Source organism: Triticum urartu, chromosome 5, assembly GCF_003073215.2.
Source record: "Triticum urartu cultivar G1812 chromosome 5, Tu2.1, whole genome shotgun sequence".
Taxonomy (NCBI): domain Eukaryota; kingdom Viridiplantae; phylum Streptophyta; class Magnoliopsida; order Poales; family Poaceae; genus Triticum; species Triticum urartu.
This window is the reverse complement of record NC_053026.1, coordinates 305,154,628-305,172,623: the sequence shown is the minus strand read 5'-3', so window position 1 is coordinate 305,172,623 and position 17,996 is coordinate 305,154,628. Positions and strand designations below refer to the sequence as shown.

Genomic DNA, 17,996 nt, shown 5'->3' with positions numbered 1-17,996 from the left:
CCAACCGTTGGAGTACACTATGTGAGACTCCTGTGAAGACCATCAACAACCACTCCGATGTGATCGTGTAGTACATGTTTTTTTCTTTTCTTTCGTTGGGATCGTGTAGAATCACTAGGCTGTGTGCTATCGGTGTGCTCGATCCGCCTCCCCGTTTCACGCGTGCTGTAAAAGGAAAATTATAACTACATCCTTAAAAGCAAAATATTTGTAGTTTTCACACAGAAACGATATTTTGCGTACATGGAAACAACTCAGAAAAATCGATTCGCATTTGCACTAGTAGCCGTGTTTAGAAGCAGTATAAAAGTCGTCATCCGGGCATTGATATCCTTCCATCCCCACCGGAAAATCGAATCAAACCACCCCCACCTCCGCACGCACGCACGCTCGCCGCCACTCCAAGTTTGCAACCCCCTCGATCTCTCTCAGCATCCCGAGCCCGCCCCAACCAATGGCGTCCACCAACGGCTACGGCAGCGTCACCGGCGGCGGCCTCCCCACGCACACGGCCACCTCCAAGCCGCCCGTCGACGACCCGCGCCACCAGAAGCAGCGCCTGCGCCGGCGCCGCGGCTGCCTCTGCTGCGCGTGCCTGGCCGTCACCCTCGTCCTCATCGCCGTCGTGCTCCTGATCCTCTTCCTCACCGTGCTCCGCGTGCGGGACCCGACGACGCGGCTCGTCTCCACGCGCCTCATCGGCGTGGCCCCGCGCCTCACCTTCCCGGCGCTCAGCATCCAGCTCAACGTCACCCTCCTCATCACGGTGTCCGTGCACAACCCCAACCCGGCCTCCTTCTCCTTCCCCACGGGCGGCCACACGGACCTCACCTACCGCGGCGCCCACGTCGGCGACGCCGAGATCGACCCCGGCCGCGTCCCCAGTAAGGGGGACGCGGACGTGAAGCTGGCGCTGACGCTGCAGGCGGAGCGGTTCGCCGGGGACCTGGCGCAGCTGGTCGCGGACGTGGAGGCCGGGTCGCTGCCGCTGGAGGCCAGCACCAGGATCCCCGGGCGGGTGGCGGTGTTCGGCGTGTTCAAGCGCCACGCCGTCGCCTACTCCGACTGCAGCTTCGTCTTCGGCGTCGCGGAGCTGGGCGTCCGCAGCCAGGAGTGCCGCGACCACACCAAGCTCTGATCCTCCCCTTCGTTTCGTCCGTCCGTCCGCTCGACGATAGTTGTCCGTCTCCGCCGCGGGCGTCGCCGGAGATGGAGGCGAGGAGGAGACCTTTTTTGTGCCGTGTTCGTTTGATACGCACGGCACGCGTGGGTGGGGCCGGCGACATCGTTGTCATCACGGAGAGAAGAGAAAAGGGTGAGGTGTTTCTGGAATTTCCGATGACGCTTCATCATCATTTCATCAGTATAGTACTCCTACTGCTGTAGTTAGTCTCGGCCTTGGGTAGAATTAATTTGTCTTTTTAGCTGTTTCCAGTGCTGGGTTTGGTCTTGCGATTTTGATGGAATTTTCTTGTACAGAGGCAGACAGGGTGGATTGATTAGTATACACGGATATGTCTTGCTCTTATTGTTCATCACATCATCATCATGTGTCTAGATTCTTGCTTTGAGCGCACGAATCCTAAGCACGACCTCATCCTATATTATGCTTATATAGCTTGCTGTTACGGGGTCGCTTCGAGGCGTTCCACGAGCACTTGATCCTCTGATTACTCTCTATATATAATCCTTAAAGCCAAGCCACCTGTCACCTGTGCTGAAAGTAATTTTCAGGTTACAACATCGTGGATTCGTGATGCCACCAAATATGTCGGCAAATACAGGTCAAACATACACAAGCAGTGAAAAATAAACCCTGTGTGTAGTCCTTTTTCCTCTGATCAATGAAAGCTCCCCTTTTCCTCGCGAAGGGAACGAAAAAGGGTATCAAAGGCAAGGACAAATCGAGGCCGTCAGCCAATCCATCTGAAGCTCTATCTGACGGCTAAAATTAACAGGAAGAGCAGCCATCACTAATCGTGACAGGACAGCACAATTAATAAGGCAGATGAATTACAGCTCAGCACAATTAACACCAGTACGCCAGCAACTCACCCTACACCAGTCGCATCAAACCAAGCCAAGCCATGTTCGATTTCGCCACTGCATCATTTCGGTGTCAAGGTGCAAAGATAAAAAGCTAAGCAAGGATGAATCTGCAACAGTTCCTTCAGTTCAAGGCAAGCACAGAGAGACAACAAGCTATTTTTCAAGATTTACAAAACGCTAGGCCGAAAGCCCACAAGGCACATGTGCCGGTACTACTACATCAATGATCAATCAGGGCAGTAAGACTGGGCTTAGCTAAAACCAAAGGAAAACTAAACATAGATTTTACATGTATAACTTAATCAAGGCTGCTTCCTACTCAACCATCACCGCTAGCTCTGTACAGCTTCAGAGTTAGCAAAGTCACCACGCTGACATGCCTCTGTAGGATGCCGCACCAAGACCATGTTCCCCAAGGATGGGGACAGGCTCAGCTCTTATTGTCTTCAGCGAAAAGAGTCTTGGGGCTGACCGAACCGAAGTCGAGCTTCCGGCAGATGCCCGGGCTGAGCTTGATCATCTTCAGAGATGGCCGCAGAGGAGCGTCCGGGCAGGTGTCCGCGATGCCGGTGAGCAGAGGCTTTGATTCAGGGGTCTTGTAGCTTTCAGGTGGGATGGCAGCATCTATCAGAACAGCCTCGCCGTCTCCGGTTGCCTCCAGCGCTTGGTTTGAGATGATCAGATCAAGAAACATCTTGCAGATCCCCTGGAGATACAGATCTTCCTCCTCTGAATCATCAAACTCAAAGCTTAACCTCTTGACTGGGAAGTCATCAGATTCAAAGATGAGCTTTCTGCGGGAGAGGGTCTCTACTCCCCTAACCACGTTCTTCTTCGGCGCACCGCAGAGCGCCTCCTCTGGTCCTGGAGCAAAGGGGTCAAAGATGTTTCCCCTTGGTGTTTGACAACCCAGTGAAATACTTTCATCTGAAACCTTGCTAGAGATGGACATTTCTAGTGCAACCACATTCAGAGTGGTTGCCTCAGCAACATTACCCTCATTATTCTCAAGATCACAAACTGTGCCAAGGGATTCTACATCTTCCTTATTTCCCAAGGGAAATTGCAGACGAACTTCTTCACCGGCACTCTTGTCCAGCACTTCTACAACTGTGGAATCGCATTCCACGACCTCTGAGACTTCAGTATCGCTGTTATCCAACACCACATGATCAACTGCGGGTAGTGCGGATTCAGCCCCCGCCATGTGGAGAAGTGGTTTATTCCAAAACTAAATGGTATACTCAAACAGAGTATACTACTCCCCCAGACTTCAGTATCAAAACCTGCAACAGAGAAAAGGTCAGTATAACGGTAGTTTCTAACATAAAGTACTCAATAAATAACAAAAGACATTTTACAGAACTACACAACAAAAAGGAGTGCAAAAGGATCCTGCCAGTCGGTAAAATATTTAAAGGTTGGACAATTTCAGAATAAACAGGGGCCTAGTCACAAAAGAAGTGACAGCGGCAGCAGCAGAACATACAATTGGAACAGGACGCTTTCAGAAGTCAGATTACAACATTACGTCATCTTATTAATGCAAAGACGTGCTCCAGGCCATATGTGCTTTAGATAAAAAAAACATTACATCATCTAAGAAGACAAAATTACATCATCCTGCAAAAAAAATCTAAGAAAAAATTAAGCTGATCTGCAACTATGCTTCATATACATTACAGAATCGATGAAGATATATGGATTACGCGTAGACGGGAGCCGCACAGCAATTGGCGGCATGCTAATAACCACCGTACCCCAGATTAGTAATTCGGCAAACCAAAAGTATTTCAGAAACACGCATCCCTAATTTCGCAATACATGAAGAATTGCACGGTCGTGCAGATGCTACGACAAATCAACGCCTAGCAGTTACCTCGCGAACGCCTAATAGCAACTTATCAATCGGAGAGAACAATTGCATACACGATAGATTGGACCGCGGAACAGGCAAAATGAGGAGCACCGGAACCAGATCTGCGACGGGAAAGGGCACGATACCTGTTTCTATCTTGATTCAGCCGAAGATTGGTCGCCGATTAACATCCCCGAGATCCCCCCAGCACTCCCAGCTTGGCTCGACGAGGGATGGACGGACGGAGAAGAGAGGGAGGGCGTCGGTTGGCGGCGCTGCTTCGGTGGAGGCGGAGGGCGGTGGGGGCAGCTGCGGCGCGGATCGAGGGAGACAGAGGAGATGGAGAGGAGCAATGGGGAACTGGGGAGGGAACCCTAGAATTCCGTTATTTATACACGCGCCAGAGAATTCCCGCGCCAATATTTTTATGCCAAGATTTTCGATGCGCGCCAAAAGCATGTTTCCTTTTTGGCTTTTTAATCTTGCCAAACGGAGCGTTCGTGCATTTTTATTTTTATTTTTGCGGGCAGCGTTCGTGCATATCCTCTGTCAAGGGTTCAAGGAACAGCTGGATTACAGGTGCGATTTTAATTGCGCCCGTATTTTCGTTTTTCTTAGCGCCAAAGATTTTGGCGAGCTGCTGCCGTGTGGCCCCGCCTGGTCCCGGCCCTGCGGGTGAGACATTATGGGCCACTCCATATTTTTTTACAATCCTATCTAATTAAGGTCTAATTAGTTAGGATTATAAAAAACATATGGAGTGGCGATTTTGAGAGAAGCTGAGGAGGGGGATGATTCTGGGAGAATTGCCGAAAAGAACTGGCCCTATGAGTTTTGTGATGCAAAAATAGCGCCCTCGGGTTTAGAGTTTTGCAAAATTAAACCTTGGACTCGAGTGTTTCGGCTTTGGAACTTTTACAGATATAACCCTCTGCCAAACTAAAATGATGAAACCACCCTCTTTGTAACCGGTTGCTACAGATGTTATGGTGGAAGGTTGGCTAGACGTAAAATTCCGCCACACCAAATGGCGGAGTAGGGTCCCCCACCAACATAGATGGCGGATAGCGCATATAACCAACGCAGATGGATGAACGCCGCATCAGTCTAGTGGCGGAGGTTCAATCCATCATGCAGGATGGTGGAAGGTGGGGAACGGTTACGCGACAGCACGTCAGGACAGACTTTGTCGGGCTTGCTAGATCACGCGTAGATAATGGCGTAAGGGATTTTGTCTCTTCTGTCAAGGTGGTGAAAGGGCACGTGTTGTGTCTGATATGCGGGAGCAATGAGCTTTCCGCCATTGGCAGTGGTGGGAGGGCCTCTTATTTTGGTGTGAGTGGTTTTCTACTCATAGATCTCGCCATTTCCTCCTAGAGTTCCTGACCGTTAAAATCTCACTCACCCTCCTTCACTATTGACACAAGCAATCATCTCTCTCTCTCCCTCCCTCTCTCTCTCCATCCCTCTTATACATATACAACATGTTCTAATGTTCCTCATTTGCCTGTTGAGCCGGCGTTGGTGCTGCAAGGTGAAGTAGTCTATGGATTAGATACGATGTTAATTTACTTGCGCCCGTATTTTTGTTTTTCATACAAAAGATCTTGGGAGCCGTTGTCGTGTGGGCCCACCTAGCCCCGCACCGGCGGGTGAGAGGTTACAAGTATTGTGACGCAAAAGCACCTTCAAATTTAGAGTTTTGCAAAATAAAACCTTGGACTCGGGTGTTTCCGCTTTCAATTTTTACACATATGACCCTCTGCCCAACCAAAATGATGAACCGCCCCCTTTGTAATTGGTTGCTACAAATGTATGGTGGAAGGTTGGCTAGACATCAAATTCCACCACACCCAATGGCGGAGCTGGGTCCCCCACCAACATAGATGGCGGAAGCAGCATAGAGCCAACACAGATGGATGAAGGCCACATCGGTCTAGTGGCGGAGGTGCGGTCCACCATGCAGGATGGTAGAAGGTGGGAACGGTTACGCAATGGCACGTGGGGACCGACTTTGTCGGGCTTACTAGATCACGTGTAGATTCTGACGCTGATAGTGGCGTAAGGGGTTTTGTCTCTTCTGTCAAGGCGGTGGAAGGGCACGTGTTGTGTCGGATATGCAGGAGCAGTGAGCTTTCCGCCATTGACAGTGGTGGGAGGGCCTCTTATTTTGTTTTGAGTGGTTTTCTACTCATAGATCTCGACATTTCCTCCTACAGTTCCTACCCGTTAAAATCTTCACTCACCCTCCTTCACTATTCATCCAAGCAATCGTCTCTCTCTCTCATACATATACATCATGTTCCGATGTTCCCCATTTGCCTGTTGCTACCGATGTTGGCGCCGCAAGGTGAAGTAGTCTATGGATTAGATACGATTTTAATTTACTAGCGCCCATATTTTCGTTTTCATACAAAAGAACTTGGGAGCCGATGCCGTGTGGGCCCACCTAGCCCCGCACCGGCGGGTGAGAGGTTACAAGTATTGTGACGCCAAAGCACCTTTGGATTTAGAGTTTTGCAAAATAAAACCTTGGACTCGGGTGTTTCAACTTTCAATTTTTACACATATGACCCTCCACCCAACCAAAATGATGAAACCACCCCCTTTGTAATTGGTTGCTACAAATGTTATGGAAGGTTGGCTAGACATCAAATTCCACCACATTAAATGGCGGAGCAGGCCCCCCACCAACATAGATGGCGGAAGCAGCATAGAGCCAACGCAGATGGATGAAGGCCACATCGGTCTAGTGGCGGAGGTGCGATCCACCATGCAGGATGGTAGAAGGTGTGGAATGGTTATGCGACGACACGTCCACACAGGCTTTATCGGGCTTACTAGATCACGCGTAGATTCTGTCATTGATAATTGCGTAAGGGGTTTTGTCTCTTCTGTTAAGGTGGTTGAAGGGCACGTGTTATGTTGAACATGCGATAGAAGTGAGCTTTCCGCCATTTGCAGTGGTGGGTGGGCCTCTCAATTTGTTGTGCCATTTGCTCCTACAGTTCCTACTCCCTTCGTTCCAAAATAGATGACCCAACTTTATACTAACTAAGTATAAAGTTGGGTCATCTATTTTGGAACGAAGGGAGTACCTATTAAAATCTCACTCACCCTCCTTCAATATTCGTCCAAACAATCACCTCTCTTTCTCTCCCTCTCTCCCTCCACCTCTCACATATACAAGGTGTTCCAATGTTCCTCATTTTTGCATGTTGGTGCCGGTGCTGATGCTACAAGGTGAAGTAGTCTACGGATTTTTGTTCATGTATGGGTATGAAGCTTTTCATATGCGTTAGTTATGGGTATTGGCCCAAACAATATTCCTTTAGGGTTTGAAGGGAGAGATGGAACAGATGGATTATTAGATGTGATTTTAATTGCGCCCATATTTTCATTTTTCTTAGCGCCAAAGATCTTGCGAGCTGCTGTTGTGTGGGCCCACCTAGTCCCGCACCGGTGGGTGAGAGGTTTCGAGCTTTGCGACGCAAAATCATCTTCAGATTTAGAGTTTTGCAAAATAAAACCTTGGACTCAGGTATTTCGGCTTTGGATTTTTTTTACATAAATGACCCTCTTCCCAACCAAAATGATGAAACCACCCCCTTTGTAACTGGTTGCTACAAATGTTATGGTGGAAGGTTGGCTGGGTCTCAAATTCTACCATGCCAAATGGCAGAGCAGGGTCCCCCACCAACATAGATGGCGGAAGCAGCATATATCCGACGCAAATGGATGAAGGCCACGCCGGTCTAGTGGTGGAGGTGTGGTCCACCATGCAGGATGGTGGAAGGACAGGAACGGTTACGCGATGTCATGTCGGGACAAAAATTGTCAGGCTTACTAGATCACGCGTAGATTCTGTCGTTGATAATGGTGTAAGGGGTTTTGTCTCTTCTATCAACGTGGTGGAAGGGCACGTGTTATGTCGGACATGTGGGAGCAGTGATCTTTCCGCCATTGGCAGTCGGGAGGGCCTCTCATTTTGGTGTCAACGGATTTCTACTCATATATCTCGCCATTTCCTCCTAGATTTCCTACCCATTAAAATCTCACACCCTCCTTCAATATTCATCCCGACAATCATCCATCTCTCTCTACCCCTCTCTCTCTCCCTCTCTCTCTCTACATCCCTCTTATACATATATGGCATGTTTCAATGTTCCTCATTTTAGTGCCGATGTTGGCGTTGCAAGGTGAAGTAGTCTATGAATTTTTTATCGTTTATGGGTATGAAGCTTTTCACATGCGTCAATTATGAGTATGGTTGGTCCAAACAATGTTTCGCCGGGGTTTGAAGGGAGAGATGGAAGAGATTCAAATATGGCAGAGCGTCATTGTTTTAAGGAGGAGTGATGCAAGAAGAGGGGCGTACATGCGGTTCATTGAGTGGAGAGAGCGATGCAGTAAAGAAGATGTTGAGGGGAAAGGAAAATGACCCGCTAGATTCTACTATATTTTAATTTCACTTGTAGTATTTTAATTCCGTCAATGGAGTGTATCTTAATTTTAGTTGTAGTAGCTTGTAGTGGATACTATTATTATAAGTTTGATACATAGGTACAAATCACGTACAAAGATAAAAGTCATTTTCCCTCTTCTTTTGACCCACTTACATCTATTGCATTGATACCAATTATTGTCATAGAAATCTTGGTTCTTAGTTATAGTGACAGATATATGTCTCACGATGAATGATATTAAAGATCTTGTTTATATAAGTTTTGTCGATACTTCCTTGTTGGGATTGGTTACTAACTCCAGTCTAATACCAAAAAAATTGGGAACTCGTGTTGGGGAAAGGGAGATCATTTTACTCCCACTTCAAGATAGGCCAGCTCGATCCATCCGTTGAGAGCGGAAATTCGGTAATACATAATTATTAAGAAAACCTGAGTCGTCCTTTTCGAAAAAAAGTGGGTTCCTTAGTTTCTATTGTTCCCTTTTAAATGGTGAGGCCCTCCGTATACACCAGAGCCCGGATTTCATTAAAAGGTATTGCTTAACTTGACGGGATAATTTTAGGAACAAGCAAATCATAAGAAACTTCCGCTCTATTCACTACCATTATGTGTCTTACACTTCCGCTAGTCTCTTTTCCTTTTTAATGCTATAGCTATATGTACGACATCCATTTGTGTCTGGTCCCGCACCCCTAAAATAGTCTAATATGGGTTGACAATCAATAACTTCTTCACCATCAAGAGTAATGATCGAAAGATCTCTCTCTCTCTCTCTCAAGCTCATGTTTCTTTTCACTAGGAGGCCTTCCTCGCCATCTCGGAATATTTTTGACCTCATTTTTATATGATATCTATTTTCATATGAAACTTGGTTATTTATGATGTACGATCATCTCTGTTAGGCATACATGTATGGATGTTAAACTGCTCAACTCAATTTGGTAAATTTGCTTGCTCAATTTCAATAGGGTGCACGTGAACATGAATGTTCCACTTGTAGGATTGCAAGTAGGTATAGAGGGGGGTGATTAGACTACTTGAAAAATAAAAACCTATCTTTTCCCAATTTTAATTCTTGGCTGATTTAGCAAGTCTACTAGCACCCTACACATGCAAGTGTAAGATAGTAGCAGTGAAAAGTAAAGACTTTGCATATGTAGGTAGATGAAGGGTTTGGAGATAATCAAACGCAATGAAGAGGGTGATTTTTCTTGTGGTTCTAATAGGCAGTGCTATCGTACATCCACGTTAATGGAGACTTCAACCCATGAAGGGTAAAGGCTTCGTGAGTCCACGAAGGGCTCTACCCACAAAGGGTCCACGAAGAAGCACCTTGTCTATGCCATCATGGCTTACGCCCAAGAAGGACTAGCCTCACCCGGGGTTGATCTTCATGAAGTAGACCATATTGTTTCCCTTACAAACTCTTTGGTTCAACTCCACAAGCTTGGAGGCTCCCAAGTGACACCTAACCAATTTAGGAGACACCACTCTCCAAAAAGTATTAGATGTTGTTGTTGAAGATGAACTCCTTGCTCTTGTGCTTCAAAAGATAGTCTCCTCAACACTTAGACACTCTCTCACATATTTTGGTTATGTGGTAGGAGAGGGATTGGAGTGGAAAGCAACTTGGGGAGGCTAGAGATCAAGGATCAAATGTTGGAGTGAATCCGCTTGATCTCAACACAAGTGTAGGTAGTTCTCTCTCTCAGAAAATGGATATGGTAAGTGGTAGCTTGAAACTGATTGCTCTCTAAGAGTTGGTGGAATGGATGGGGGTATATAGGCGGCACCAAAAACCGAACCATTACACACCTTTATGCGCTACTCTGTGGAACCAGGTGGAAACACTCGATGAGACCGACTAGTACAAAAGATCTGAACTTTAGGCCTTTCGGTGAGACCGGATGAAACAGCCCGGTGGGACCGAATGGCGATGACCTAATTAATTTTCACACTCAGGTGAGACCGATTCAAACCACCCAGAAATTCAGAGGTGAACCAATTGGTAACAAAAGGTTGGCAAGTGCTCTCGGTGAGACCGAAGAGTCATCTCGGTGAGATCGAGTTGCTAGGGTTTAGGAAGTGGCTATGTCAACTGTATCTCGGGGAGTCTGGACGAGAGTGTTTTAGTGGGACCAAGATTGACTTTAGGGTTTTAAACATAGATGAATGTCAGAGTGTGACTGAGGGTTTTGGAGCAGTATCTCTAAGCACTTGAGCAGTTAGACCATTATCAAAACCTCATCCCCTTTTAATAGTATTGGCTTTCCTCAATGTGATCTTGGGCCACTTAACCAAAAATTTGGGGTACTAAAGCTTTGCCAATATGCATCCTTTGCATATTGAGGGGTCTACAATCACATCCCATTTCCATACCTAAATTGAACTTTCCTGAAATATGAGTATGCATTAGTTTAATGATGCATGTGTTTTATGAATTATCAAAACCACTCAGGGAATAGTTGCACTTTCAATCTCCCCTTTTTGGTAATTGAAGAAAACATATAGATCAGAGCTTCAACATAAGATATAATCATTGAATGACATTGTCGCTTTGACAAGTATGTGATAAGGAAGAGAGGTCCCCTGGATTTTTGCATCATTAAATTTTTGCATTTGAATGCAAACGCATAATCGATTAGCATCATGGGATAACTCTTCCATGCCACATACATCTTGGTGGAGCACACAAAAGAATATGAATGGAATACAATAAGCACTCATCACCAAGGCACACATGTGAATGACCATAATAGCAAGCATAAGCAAAAATATAGATGGCATGATAAGCAAAATAGAGTACAATCAAGAACATACAATAAGTCTTACAAAACAAAGCAAATCAAAGTATCTCAGAAAAACCAAATAAAACGAAAATGCAAGGCACTCTCTCACTCAAAGCCCTGAAGATCTATATCACTCTCCCCCTTTGGCAACAAGTTACCAAAAAGTTCAAGTGACCTATATCTAGACGTCACTCTAGGCTCGATCCACAGCTACAGGAGATGAAGAAGTCCTTTGGCTGTCAGCTCCAGTGTGGGTCGATGGAGTGGAGATGAGAGCGTTTGCGAAAGCCTCTGACGATGTCTACTAGGCTGGCGGTGTAGACACTGGAGGTGGCACAACTATAGCTGACATAATTATAGGAGTAGGTATAGGCTGAGACTGATACCGAGTGGCCGTCTGCTCATATGAATCACTATGCATCCATGCCTCAAAGTCCTCCTTGAGCTTCATTAGATCAATGACCATCTCTGTCACCTTGACATCAAGAGCATGAAATTTAGTCTCAACGATTCGCTCTAAGCTCTCCTGGTTCTTCACAAGGTTAGCTAGGCCATGCTCAATCCTCTCAATACTGAAGAAAAGATATGTCATCTGATCACTCTTGGTCTTGGGCATCTCAGCAGTGGCAACCCTGACAGTAGATGAACTTGGCCCACTAGCCTGTGCAGCAACTCTGGAAGCCTATGCTTGCTCCTAACCACAACAAGCTAGGATCAGCAAGATCCATGGTGACAGTGTAGTCCTCTAGCTCTAGTTGAAGTGGCAAGTGCTTGCGTTAAATCAGATAGATGTTGCTACCAATTTTGGACTTGATGAGCACCTAGATATATGATCGACGTCCTAAAACCGGCTGATCTTGGGTAGGGGGTTCCGAGTTGTGGTCCTGGGAACGATGGGTAATAATAGATAAGGGAGAAGATGTTTACCCAGGTATGGGCCCTCTAAAAAAGGTAAAACCCTACATCCTGATTTGATCATATTGATGATGGAGTATCGAGTACAAGATGATCTACCTCGAGATCGTATGTTGTGTTCTAAACCCTAATGCTTGTAACTGTCATGATCTATGGCCTAGCCTAGCCTCTGTTTATATAATGTACTGGAGGCCAAGGATAACAAGAGTCCTCCTGTTGTGCGCCAAGTTTTATGGAGTCTCCCTTGCATACGTCATGGGTTACCCAAAGTGGCCCACTAATGAAGCAGGTGAAAGGATCAATATGGTTGACTAGAGGGGGGTGAATAGGCAACAACCAAATTTTAGCTTTTCTTAACAAATTAGGTTTAGCAACAAATACATTGTCTAGATGTGAAACTAGGTGAGCAACCTACATCATGCCAACAACAAACAACAACAAGTGCAAGCAAAGGATACAACACAATAAAGGCTTGCACAAAGTAAAGGGAAGAGATAACCACAAGTGGAGCCAGTGGAGACGAGGATGTGTTACCGAAGTTGTTGGGGAACGCAGTATTTCAAAATTTTCCTACGATCACGCAAGATCTATCTAGGAGATGCATAGCAACGAGAGGGGAGAGTGTGTCCACATACCCTCGTAGACCGAAAGCGGAAGCGTTAAGAAACGCGGTTGATGTAGTCGAACGTCTTCGCGATCCAACCGATCAAGTACCAAACGGATGATACCTCCGCGATTTGCACACGTTCAGCTCGGTGACGTCCCTCATACTCTTGATCCAGTTGAGGCCGAGGGAGAGTTTCGTCAGCACGACGGCGTGATGATGGTGATGATGAAGTTACCGACGTAGGGCTTCGCCTAAGAAGTACAACGATATGACCAAGGTGGAAATCTCTGGAGGGGGGCACCTCACACAGCTAAGACAACTGTCAACTTGTGTGTTCTAGGATTCCCCTGCCCCCGTATATAAAGCAGCAAGGGGGGAGGACGGCCGGGCCTCATGGGGCGCGCCCCCAAGTAGGATTCCTATTAGGAATAGGAATCCTATTCCTAGTAGGTTTCCAACAAGGGAAGAGAGGGGGAGGAAGGAGAGGGAGAAGGAAAGGGAGGGGGCGCCGCCCCCTCCTAGTCCAATTCGGACTCCTCAAGGGGGGGGGGCGACCAGCCCTAGGGCCCTCTCTTCTATCTCTCACAAGGCCCATGTTGGCCCATTAGTTCCCCCCGGGGTTTCTGATAACCCCCGACACTCCGATATTTATCCAGTGACCCCGGAACTCATCCGGTGTCCGAATAACATCATCCAATAAATCAATCTTTATGTCTCGATCATTTCAAGACTCCCCGTCATGTTTGTGATCACATCCGGGACTCCGAACTACCTTCGGTACATCAAAACACATAAACTCATAATACCGATCGTCATCGAACGTTAAGCGTGCGGACCCTACGGGTTCGAGAACTATGTAGACATGACCGAGTCTCATCTCCGTTCAATAACCAATAGCGTAACCTGGATGCTCATATTGGTTCCTACATATTCTACGAAGATATTTATCGGTCAAACCGCATAACAACATACATTGTTCCCTTTGTCATCGGTATGTTACTTGCCCGAGATTCGATTGTCGGTATCTCAATACCTAGTTCAATCTTGTTACTGTGTAACGCCCTGAGACTGATGTGCCAGGTGTCTTTCAGTTATTCGCTGTTGTTGCCATGTCTTTCGCTTGCGTGTTGCATCTTGTCATGTCACCATGTGCATTACATCATCATGTTTTCAAAACTTGCATCCGTCCGGGTTTCCCCAGTTCCGTACGTTGTCCGTTCTGAGCCCAACCACACTTGCACGCGCCCGCGGCATGTCCGAAATAATATTTTATAAGTGGCCGGAAGATGTTCTCGGAATGGGATGAAAGTTGGCGTGTGGTCTTATTACAGTGTAGATAGACCGCGTGTCAAGTTTCATCGCATTCGAAGTTCATTTGATAGCCCAACGGATAACTATAGCGACATTATAGTCGGTCTAACGTCGGACGTTTTTGGTCTCCGGAAACAGTTGCCGGGCTGCACACCTCTCCTCTCGTCTCAGCCCAACCCGCTCTCCACAGTCCACCTAGACCCATGCCTACCCCTCTTTGCGCAGTGCATCGGACCTCCTCGGGCGCGCGTCCGAAAACTGTCCCGGACCCGACTCGGACTGTCGCTACCGTTGTGTCCAGATCAACCCCAAACATCTACAAAACGTCACCAGTTTCTCTTTTGGACTCCCTAACCCATTTATTCCGGACCGCCCGATCGCTATCGAAGGATCTAAATCATCCCCTTTCGCATATATATAGACCCTAGTCCATTTTTAGACCCTAACCTAACCCTATTCCCTCTTGCGCCGCCACCCACTCTCCCGTGTTCCTCGGGATCCTTCCCCGATCCAGACAGCCAGTCCCCTCCCTCCTAATTTTTAGCGCCGGCCAATCCCCACCGAAATCGAACCAACCAGGAGCAGCGCTCGACCCCCCTCCTGCTCTGCCTAGCGCACACGATCCAAGGAGAGGAAATCCTCCTCGCGCTCCCGAAGGGGAGTTTCTTCTGGAGCCCCTCCTGTACGCTCCCTCTGCTCGGCCCCGTCGCCGTTCCGCCGCCACCGACAAGCTCCAGAGCGCCGACATCCGCAGCCGCAGTCCCATGCGCCTCCATCTTCCGCGGCCAGCCGAGCCTCCCCCGCTGCCTCGCCGCTCCGGCGACCACCTCCAACAGGAGCCCCCATGGCGCCCTCGTGCCCGAGCTCTTCATCAGCCCTACGTCACCAGAGCTCCCCGCGCCATGGATTCTGCATCGACCTCGATGTTCGCTGCCTTGCCGCCCTGGCAAGCATGACCTCGCCTTCGCGCCTCCGACGACCGGCCTCGCCCTCGCCGGCAACCCCAGGCAGGCCCCATCGCGCCCATGCCATCTCCCTCGCCGTCTCTTTCTTCTGCACTTCCCCGTTTTCTTCTCTGAATTTCCCCTGTCAGTGTTCTGCAGGCGACAGCGAACGTCGTGGATGCACGCCAGAACCGTCCCCATCTTGTTCCCGGAGCTCCGCGTCGCCGGAGTCCCGCTCCCCTGCGTCCCCTGCTTCAGGTCAAGCAGCGCTCGTCCCCTGCCTCAAGGGCGTTGACCGCGACCTGCGCCAAGTCCCAGCGCCTGCGTCCAGTCAGCAGTCCAGATCTGGCCCGAGGTGAGAAGCCCACCGAAACCCACCCGCGTGCAGCGCTCGCAGCAGCTAGCCCAGTTCAGTAGATGCGGCCCGATATGTTTTTTCCTGTGCGCTGCGATTTTCCTATTAGTCCAAAAACTGCATATTTACAGATTGCACCCTCATGTTCATGCATTTAATATCTCACAAACGGTGCATCGGATAAAAATGATTTATATACGAAAAGTGCTTAGAATTTTGTCTAGTTTCATAATTTGCCACTTTCATCTATGTTTAAAATGTTTAAATGCTGTTTGATTAAATTTGCTCCTATGCCATGTTAGAATGATTTAATTCATAACTTTTTAACCGTAACTCGGTTTGTAACAAACTTTATATGTAAATGGGGTGGAAAAATGCCTAGTTTAACATGGTGCATTTGTCTTGCATGTTTAATAACTCTAAAATTGTGTTTAAGGCAGAACAGTACCAAACCTAATATATGCATATGGGGATTTACCGGAATTGTTGTTCGTTGCTTCCGGCCTCATTTAAACTTGACTAGATAGGTAGTTTTACTTTGCTTCACCCCTTGCCATGCTAAACAACATTTAATCTTGTTGGGTACATAAACGAGATCGAACTAAGTAACTCGAATGTGGTGTTCCGTCAATATGCATCCAGTTGCATATTGAGCTCCACTTAATTTGTAGGGTTGTTTGTGCTTTTTGCCATGCCATGCCTCATTAAACCGGACATGCATCATACTTGGTTATGCATCATGCCATGATTATGTGGTGGTTGTTTACTATGTTGTTTGCTATTTTCCGGTGTTGCTTCTTCGGGTTGGTTCCGATAACGTCGCGTTTGTGAGGACCCGTTCGTCTACGTCCGTTTGTCTTCATCATGGCTCGTTCTTCTTCCTTGCGGGATTTCAGGCAAGATGACCATACCCACGAAATCACTTCTATCTTTGCTTGCTAGTTGCTCTCTCTTTTGCCATGCCGATGCTGCGATACCTACCACTTGCTTATCATGCCTCCTATATTGTTGAACCAAGCCTCTAACCCACCTTGTCCTAGCAAACCGTTGTTTGGTTGTGTTACCGCTTTGCTCAGCCCCTCTTATAGCGTTGTTAGTTGCAGGTGAAGATTGAAGTTTGTTCCTTGTTGGAACATGGAGATGTTGTTCCTTGTTGGAACATGTTTACTTGTTGGGATATCACAATATCTCTTATTTAATTAATGAATCTATATACTTGGTAAAGGGTCGAAGGCTCGGCCTTATGCCTGGTGTTTTGTTCCACTCTTGCCGCCCTAGTTTCCGTCATATCGGTGTTATGTTCCCGGATTTTGCGTTCCTTACGTGGTTGGGTTATAATGGGAACCCCTTGACAGTTCGCCTTGAGTAAAACTCTTCCAGCAATGCCCAACATTGGTTTTACCATTCGCCACCTAGCCTTTTCTTTCCCTTGGGTTCTGCAGACTCAAGGGTCATCTTTATTTTAACCCCCCCGGGCCAGTGCTCCTCCGAGTGTTGGTCCAACCTGTCAGCTGCCGGTGGCCACCAGGGGCAACTCTGGGCTGGCCTACCCGTACCTAAGACAATCTAAGTGTGCCCTGAGAAAGAGATATGTGCAGCTCCTATCGGGATTTGTCGGCACATTCGGGCGGTGTTGCTGGTTTAGTTTTACCTTGTCGAAATGTCTTGTAACCGGGATTCTGAGTCTGATTGGGTCTTCCCGCTAGAAGGAATATCCTTCGTTGACCGTGAGAGCTTGTCATGGGCTAAGTTGGGACACCCCTCCAGGGTTATGAACTTTCAAAAGCCGTGCTCGTGGTTATGGGCAGATGGGAATTTGTTAACGTCCGGTTGTAGAAAACCTGAAGTTTATCTTAATTAAAATACATCAACCGCATGTGTAACCGTGATGGTCTCTTTCCGGCGGAGTTCGGGAAGTGAACACGGTGTTGGAGTTATGCTTGACGTAGGTTGTCCTAGGATCACTTCTTGATCATAGTTTCTCGATCGTGCTTTGCCTTCTCTTCTCACTCTCTTTTGTGTATGTTAGCCACCATATATGCTAGTCGCTTGCTGTAGCTCCACCTCATACCTTTTACCCTTCCTATAAGCTTAAATAGTCTTGATCGCGAGGGTGTGAGATTGCTGAGTCCCCGTGACTCACAGATACTTCCAAAACCAGCTTGCAGGTGCCGTTGAACCGTGCAGATGATGCAACCAAGCTCAGGAGGAGCTCGATGAAGATCTTGTCCTTTGTGTTGTTTCGTTCTAGTTGGTTAGTAGTGGAGCCCAGTTGGGGTCGATCGGGGACCTTGTCGCTTTTGGGGTTCTTCTTTTATTTTGGTTCCGTAGTCGGACCTTGACTGTATTTGGATGATGTAATGCTTTATTCATGTATTTGTGTGAAGTGGCGATTGTAAGCCAACTATGTACCTTTTCCCTTATTGTATTACATGGGTTGTTTGCGAAGATTACCTCACTTGCAACATTGCTTTCAATGCGGTTATGCCTTTAAGTCGTGCTTCGACACGTGGGAGATATAGCCGCATCGAGGGCGTGACAAGTTGGTATCAGAGCCTTCCCCGACCTTAGGAGGCCCCACTGCTTGATCGAATTAGCGGATGAGTTGAGTCTAGAAAAAAATGTTTTGAGTCATTTAGGAATTATATATCGGAGAGTTTAGGAATTCTTTTTACTCCCCAGTCCCTTCATCGCTCTGGTAA

At 47.4% G+C, this 17,996-nt stretch overlaps 2 protein-coding genes across 2 annotated transcripts; one reads left to right on the top strand and one right to left on the bottom strand.

The window, feature by feature from the left end:
• The first annotated feature begins 321 nt into the window (after positions 1-321).
• On the top strand, positions 322-1,580 carry LOC125508735. Its single transcript, XM_048673526.1, has one exon. The coding sequence runs from the start codon at positions 455-457 to the stop codon at positions 1,136-1,138; it is 684 nt and encodes a 227-aa protein (XP_048529483.1). The 5' UTR covers positions 322-454; the 3' UTR covers positions 1,139-1,580.
• A 571-nt stretch (positions 1,581-2,151) lies between these two features.
• Positions 2,152-4,346, bottom strand: LOC125508734. Its single transcript, XM_048673525.1, has 2 exons — positions 4,054-4,346; positions 2,152-3,335 (listed from the first exon to the last, which is right to left on the bottom strand). Exon 2 carries the CDS (start codon positions 3,254-3,256, stop codon positions 2,480-2,482), a length of 777 nt encoding a protein of 258 aa, XP_048529482.1. The 5' UTR covers positions 3,257-3,335; positions 4,054-4,346; the 3' UTR covers positions 2,152-2,479.
• Between the last annotated feature and the right edge of the window lie 13,650 nt (positions 4,347-17,996).